We start from the raw sequence: 8,039 nt of genomic DNA, 5'->3' as shown, positions 1-8,039 counted from the left end.
GATCAGTCCAACTGTGCCTGTACAAAAGCAGGAGTCTAATGCTGGAGGGTGACTGCATAGCTGAGAGGATTAGAACGCACAGGCATTATAATGACCTTACCAAGGGCCCTTCATAAATATGTGTGAGAGTGTGTGTGTGTGTGTGTGTGTGTGTGTGTGTGTGTGTGTATGCGTATTGGGGATGCATTTAGGTATTGGGTGTGACGACCTCCTGTAGGGAGGAAAAGTGGTGACTCTGTTCCACGTATGACCCCCCTTGTTAGACACACACACATATGCACAAACACCTTTCGTCACGGCTTGCTAGTCATGAGCAATGCAGTCAGGTAAAGTAAGCCTATGGAGAAGGACTTTTTTCTCATTCTCATCTCAGTCCTTTCCTCATGCCTTCTCTTTCCTTCCTCTGTGATGCAGCTTGTTTTCCCGTTTTTTCCCCTTTTATTTCTTTACAAACACACACTGTTGGGCTAATTGTTGGTTGTGAGCTAATGGCGTGTGGATTGAGACTGCGAACTGTCATGGTCACTGATTCAGTCTTACGCAGGCAGACCTTTGACTAAATGGCATATGGTCTAGTCCACATTGTGGCTCATTCTCAACTGCCCATTTTCGCAGGAATAACTGTGTAATTTAAGCACTTTTTTTATTGTATTGTTTCATTTTTTGTTTTGTTTTTCATTTAATTTAATATAGTTTATACCGGACCTGTGTACAATGAAATAAAGGTGTGGTTGCTGCCATGAACAGTTGTTCAGAAAACACCTTAAAATATTGTAAAAAGGAATACAGACTCTGTGATCAGAATATCTGCCTATCAACAACTGATAAATAACTGCAAAATCAAAGATTAACATATAGTTCTGACAGTGGATATCAAGTTAACTTGCTACTAAACGCTGAATATCTTTTTGATACCACTGTCTTAGAAAACTTCCGCAAATCCAACGATTATTTCATTGTCAAATGTTCTCATTGTATCAGGCCAGTACCTGACTTTGTGTCCTTCTGGATTTTTGTGCATATAAGGAAGTTGGGCAGATTCAGCCAATCAGATTAGCACTTGCCAAATTAAAAAAGTGCTTTCCAGTTTTGTGTGCAATATGCATAAGCCTGTCAGTGAGCAGACTGTGGGTGGCCCGTCTGAGCCTACTGATTTATAAATCAAGCCATAAACGTATCTCATGTGCTATATGTGATTGATTGCGGATCATGTGTGCTTTATGCTACAGTAGCAGTGTGTGTCTTCACACTAACTTTCAATTCATTCTTTCCTCTGTTCAGTCTTGTTGGCTCTTTTTTGGCATTAAAAGTCATCTCACTTTATGGCCCTCCTTGGAAATGACTGTGAGTGCACATCTCTGTGTGTGTGTGTGTGTGTGTGTGTCAGAGTCTGACTATGTGCATTTCTATCTGTAAGTGTGTGTGTGTCTGTGTGTACTCGTCTATTTTAAGGGTCGATCTTATTCTCTTTAAGCACCGTGTGTGTGTGTCTTTGTGTATTTCTGCAGCGGGGTCCTCAGGGAAGGCTGTCCTCTGTGCCTGAGTGAAACACGTGGGCATTTCTGGAGTGTGCAGCACTGTGTGCTTCGTTATTATTTCATCATTCATTAAATATTCAAATGGAATGATGTAACCCCAGAAGCTGAACGATGATGTCATCGACTGCTGTGTTTGAGTGTGCGAGTGTTTGCAAGAGTGTGTCAGAGAAAGTGAGGGCGTAAAAACAGCGAGGAAGAGTGAAAGCTTGATGGTTTCGTACTTTGTGCAGGCAGAGTTCACTTTAGAACTCCGGCTTGTGTGATTGACGTGTGGTAAATCTTGCATGCTGACATCAGAGTGCAAGAATTGATCGGGTGTTTGTATTATTTTAACATTCTCCCTTTATCAGCAGACTTCATAATGCCGTTGTAGAAGTTCTCAAAACCTGGGAGCTTAATAAGCTGCTCTGAACGATCTGTATTCTGGTATTAAAAACATTATTGATTAATCTCAAGCCTCATTAATCTAACACACAGACAGCAGTGGCGTCACTCTTCATTAATATGCACAGTGGGTATTATATATGTGCTGATTGTCATGCACAATGTCTATTATACATGACCTAGTCGGGAATATTACACAGTTTATTACCATGTCAGAGAACCGAGCAAGAGAATGTGAGAAATTACTTTTTAGCACTGAATTGTCATTGAATTTAAGCAAATATGCATCATTTCCTTTCATGATGTGTGTGCATATGTGTTTGTGTGTCTGTGTGTGTGTGTCTGTGTGTATTTGCACTGTAAGTTCTTTTGCTTCACTTTGTGTGAGACGTTCTGTTTGTTTTTCCCACATCTGTTTTTCTGGGCTGTTCTTTGTCTGCGTGTGTTTGCTAGATGCCCCCACACACTGACAGTGTCTGCCAGCCACACACACACACACACACACACACACAGTCAAGGCTCAAGTTGATGAATGGCAGGCCCAAATTGAAATATTTTATAGCATTAAACTTTTGAAGTATTTTCCTTGAGCACAGCTCAATCAGTGCATATTTCTGTAAATATTTAGATCTGATGTTTCATATGGAATCTATTTACAATATTTACTGTGTTCATATTTTTCTGATGTTTTAATATGTCACTGGGGTAGATTATTCCAGTTGTTTTATAACTTATTGCTGTCGGTTTTGTCAGCAGACAACCCCACATGTTAGATTAGACTTTCTGCAAATAGTTTAAGGTCTGATAGACCTCGTACAATTTCTGGTGCCTCACAGTCATTGAATTTTGCACTTGTGAATGTACATAAACTGCACCACTGTGTGTTTTGTGTGATTTCATGTCGCTGCGTGTGTCTGTGTTTGCAGGCGTCTCAACAGGAATAATCTTCAGGTTCTTCCGGAGTTGCTGTTTCTGGGCACGACCAAACTCTTCAGACTGTGAGTCCTTTATCTTTTAGCCCCTCTCTTTCCTCTCCCTGTTTTTTTTTCTCACCCCCTTTCTTTTTTCTTTCTCTCCTTTTCACTGTCTCACTCAGTTCTCCGTTTGTTGCCTTTTTAAACTGGATTTTTGTCTCTTTTCCAAAGTTTATTAACTAATGTAGCTTTTACAAATGTATTTACTTATTTTAGATACATTATATTGCTTTTTCATTTATTTCTGTTGCTGTGCTGCAGTTGAATCTGGGATCTTTCACATCTAGGATGACTTTTTAATACGTTAAAATGTTGCTGTTTGGTTTGTAAATTTGGTTTTAATACATTTTTATTAATAACAAAAGATAGTGACATTAAATTTGGAGGAAAATTATAGCAGAAACACAGCAAAATCTTGAGATCTGTCTTCTAAATCTCGCTCATTACTCCCAGACAGGATTGTGTGTGTACGTGTGTGTGTTTATAATTGAGTTATGCAGGACATCTAGGGATCAGCAGTAAGAGAGGTTCAGACCATGAACAGACTAAATTGAGTTAAAAGGAGATACACGCTTAAACATCTGCTGCTCAGTGAGAGCGAGAGGAAGGATAGCGAGCGCTAACAGCTTTACCAGGAAAAACAACATTCTAACGGACTTTGCAGGAGGTTGATGGAGGAAATGTCTGTGTGTCTGTGTGTGTGTGTGTGTGTGCTGCACATATTGCTCATGTTTCTGCAGTCATACAGTCACTGTTCATGTTCTAGACATGGTATGGTTGTGTGTGTGGTCTCCTAAAAATACACTGGGATCCTCAGGCTCAACTATCAGGTGTGTGTGTTTGTGACAAGTAAAATGCTAATCTTAAAATTAAATGTTAAAGAAATAGATTAATGTGTTTACCAAAACACTGTTTACTTGTTTCATTTTTAAAAGCATCAGATTGTGTGTGAGTGTGTTTGTGAAGAGGTTGAGTTGTGCCTATAGATTGTTGGGACCAAATGTCCCCTCAGGGATAATAAAATCTGAAATGAGCCACACTGGTGGACCAGCCAATGGAAAATGGCTTAATAAACGTCTTAAACAATGTTTTAATGAAAATGCAAAAACTCAGAATGTTTGGGATACGAAATATTATTAGCTCAGTATAAAAAGAAAAGAAAAAAACAGTAGAAGTCAATGAAAGTGTGTGTGCAGGATTTTATGATTCTTATGGAGGATTTTTCTGGTCTGTCTGTCAACTCAATTTCAGCAAGATGGTAGCAGGTGTGAAAGAGGAAGCACTGCTAGTGTACGTTCTGATAGAATTATTTGATTCGATGTCCTGACACACACACACACACACACACACACACATACACACAGAATGTTCTTTCCTCATTAGATTATCTCTGCTCGTCTACATCTGTGGCTAACATGTGCAGCTTTTATCTGCCTGCCTCTTTCATCACTCTGTCTATCTCATTTTGCTTTATTTTGCTCCTTTTCCTGTTCTCTCATCCCTTCTTTCTTTTATGCTGCTTTACGTGTGTTTCTTTCTTTCTTTCTTTCTTTTTCTTTCTTTCTTTCTTTCTTTCTTTCTTGTCTCTGCGCATCCTCTCCCTCTGCCCCTCTGATCAGGTTTGATGTTAATGTGTCTAGATGGCGTGTGTGAGAATTATTTTTTTTTTTTTTTGAGGGGGATGGTCTGGTAGTGGGTGACAGAACCTTCTAGAGCTTGTTTTGTTCATCTTGCCGGGTGCCCTAGTGACCCCGGCTTCTGCTGTACGTGTGTGTGCGCGTATATGTTTGTGTGTGTGTGTCTGTGTGAATATGAGTTATGGTTACACACATACGGCCGCTGCCACAGTAGCGGCTGAAGTATTTCTGCCTTTTGTCTCCTCAGAGGCCAGGCCTGTTTGAAAACCTTTGAATAACATTGGGTATGTTGGAGAGAACGTTCAGATAACATTTCTCACAGACAGCAGGTCCGTCCCAGCTGTGTGTGTTTGGATATTGAGAAAGCGGGAAAGAAAGAAGAAAGGGCCTTAAAGGAAAGAGAAAAGAGGTGGTGTGAAGGCAGAGAGAGAGAGAGATTGGTCAGAGTTGTGAGAGTCCATTAAGAACTCTGTAAAAACCCAACAGTAGTTTGAAAATGAGAGTGGAACACCAATAAAAAAAACAGATGGAGTGAGAAAAAACACTGATAGAGAGAGAGTGAATTAAAATATCCTGAAATATTGAAGGCAAGACATAACAGGTGATCATTTTAAGAAATAGATACTTCCCTAGGTAAATTAGGAAATTACCCTAGGTAATTACATTGCATTTAAAATAATTATTTTGCATTACAAGTTTTCTGAAATTAAATTTTCTAAATAAAAATAAACTTTTCACTTGTTTTTAGGAATAAAATGTTATATAAACTAGGTCAGAGATATATGAACAAACCCCTCTGTAAAAAACTTCAGAATATAGATAGGAAAAAGAAAGAATAATAATAATTAAAACACTAAAACTTTGAGGAAATTTCCTTTAAAGATATGTGATGCAACTGAAATCTACAGATGCAAATCAATAAAGAGCTCAACGCTCAAATGTGTATTTTTGAAGTTTTCTTTCCACTAGTCTGAAAAATAGGCCAAAATCTCAAAGTTGACCAGTGCATGACAAAACAATGGTTTTTCCTGTGATGTTTTGTCTTAACTGTAATTTTGTAGATGCTGGGGTTGGTGGGGGGGGGGCAGTTATTATTATAATTTTTTGTTCTGAATTAAGCTGGCACAAACATATCTTTTGGCGCGAATGCCCGCTCATATTTGCTACATGACATACGTTACTGTTGTCATGTCACATAGCCGTCATCCCTCATCCTGTAACCGTTAGTGCTGTTTCACACTGTGCAAACTTGAGTGTGTTTGTGGGTGTTTCTGACCATCGAAGGAATTTCTCCAGTTGTGACGTCTGTGTGTGGCTTTTATTGAGCCTGTCTTTGGTTATTAAGTCAAATCAAATGCCTTACAATGGTGATTGTGTAAGCTGCTTCTGCATACATTTCTTGAATAATAAGGAAAGATATTGATCAACGTTCTTATGTCCGTGGATGAAGAGATGAAAAGTTTGGCATCCCTTCTTGAAGCTGAAGTGTCTGATTTTTCTTTTAGGTTAAAGGGATAGTTCATCCATAAATTAATCCCTCATGTAATTCTAAACACAAAAATAAGACACAAAATAAGATATTCTGAAGAAACTGTTTTTTTTTTTATTTTGAACCAATGGTGTGACTTTGGGGTGGAACTCTCTGCTTGACTGACCAATGACAGATGAAGTGGTCTCTTTTTAAAAATAAGCGTTGCATTTGTAATTCTGTTATGTTTTGCAATTATTTTTGTAATAGTAGTGCTGAAATTACAGCTTTAACCTCAGATGATAAATTAAAATGATCAGGCCTGCTTGTGTTACAGCGCTTGCAAACCAAAGCAAAACATTATTGAATTCTCTGGGAACACTGACGTTATGTTATGAGAACAGCTTCGTGAGAAGATTAGAAACTTAAATGCATAGAAATAGTGAGAGGTTGAATATGTGAATATGCCAGCAGACATCCTCATATTCCTGCCATGTCTGTTAGCAGTGGCTTTGGGTTCACACACGCTTAGCTGATTTTAAATATGGCTTTGACTATGTGGTTTTCTTGAGCAATGTGCCACGAGTTTTCGGGGTGAAAAATCATAGTGGTTTTCTTGCTTAATCCGCACACAAAATGCTAGACAAGCCAAAGTGTTTGCCATCTCAGAGTGTGTGTCTGCGTGTGTGTGTTTACCGAGCTCGGCGTTTCCTAGGTCACAGTGCTGTAGAGAGTTTGGCTTTTGTCTGCGGAGTGGACGCTTAACCCCAGTCATCTCAGCTCACAAGACACACACATACACACACAACACACACACACACACACACACACACACACACACTTGCTGAACCTTGTTTGTTCACACGAGTTGGTGGGAACAGTTTTGAAATTAAAGATGGATACAATAGAGTGAAGTGTTGCCTGTCTGTTGAAGTATAGCGTTATTAGGTGCGAGTGTATATGTGTGTGTGTGTGTGTGTGTGTGTGTGTGTGTGTGTGTGTGCGTACATGAGTGTGCATGTGTGGGATTTAATTAAATTCATAATCAGATTTTAATGAAGACAGGAAAGGAGTTGATAGCCTGTTGCCATAGTGACAATGACTCATAATGGAAAAACCTCAAGCTTGTAGACATGTGTGTACATGTATGTCAGAGTCTGTGTTTTCTTGTGTTGTTGTGTTTATCTGCATGACCTGCATTTCAGACATAATTTTCTTGCCTTCTCATAAGTGATCAGAGGATTCGAAATAATGCATTTTACTTCTTGGTCATTAAAAAACTTGCGATTTTAGGTTGCAGCTTTGAGTAGAATGAGTCAATAGTCTGTTGAAGCTGCCAGTTCATTACTATGCTGTCTAAAAATATGCCAATAAGAATATTTAAGCAAGACACAACAGGTAAAGGCTAAATCTGTTGCACACCATTTGCTAAACTTCTTCATAAAATATCCGATCAAAAATTGTGAGCAATTGTACACTGTCAATTCTAACAATTTCAGTTTACTTTAAAAAGTTTGGAAACCAATCGCCTATTTTTGCAAAGCAAGCTTAAAAGTAAAACTTTAATTTAAGTTAATTTAAGAATTGGTTTAAAGTAAAGAAAGCAAACTGTTCCCAGGTAGATGAAGTAATAAATATCAAGGTAGTTTTAAAGTCAGTTCTAGTTAACATACTCTAGAATATTTAAAAGTAAGATTACTTTATTAATTCCATTTAACTAACAGTGTTATTTTGTGTTCTGTAAACATCTTAAATGCTGTTATTCTCAACATGGATTTAATCTGCCATTTTCAATCGGATTCCACATTTTCTTTAAGTAAAGTGAATGTATTTTTAGTAGTTCAGCCAGCATGAAACGCACTTAACACAAGTTTGAAATTATCTGGACCTACTGGAGCACAGTAAAAACAAAAACAAACAAAAAAACAAACAAAAAGCCAAAAAAATATTATATATATATATATATATATATATATATATATATATATATACAGTGGGTACGGAAAGTATTCAGACCCCCTTACATTTTTACATTTTT

At 38.0% G+C, this 8,039-nt stretch overlaps 1 protein-coding gene across 1 annotated transcript in view; it reads left to right on the top strand.

The window, feature by feature from the left end:
• The first annotated feature begins 309 nt into the window (after positions 1-309).
• Positions 310-8,039, top strand: part of LOC107600654 (slit homolog 2 (Drosophila)) — an 88,599-nt gene continuing 80,869 nt past the window's right edge. The window contains exons 1-2 of the mRNA XM_016292601.1: positions 310-326; positions 2,849-2,920. Of these exons, the coding sequence (XP_016148087.1) occupies positions 310-326; positions 2,849-2,920 (89 nt within the window). The remainder of the gene's footprint in view (positions 327-2,848; positions 2,921-8,039) is intronic.

Source organism: Sinocyclocheilus grahami, unplaced genomic scaffold (genome assembly GCF_001515645.1).
Source record: "Sinocyclocheilus grahami isolate Dianchi unplaced genomic scaffold, SAMN03320097.WGS_v1.1 scaffold288.1, whole genome shotgun sequence".
Taxonomy (NCBI): Eukaryota; Metazoa; Chordata; class Actinopteri; order Cypriniformes; family Cyprinidae; genus Sinocyclocheilus; species Sinocyclocheilus grahami.
The sequence above is the reverse complement of the archived record's forward strand: the minus strand, read 5'-3'. Positions and strand labels throughout refer to the sequence as shown.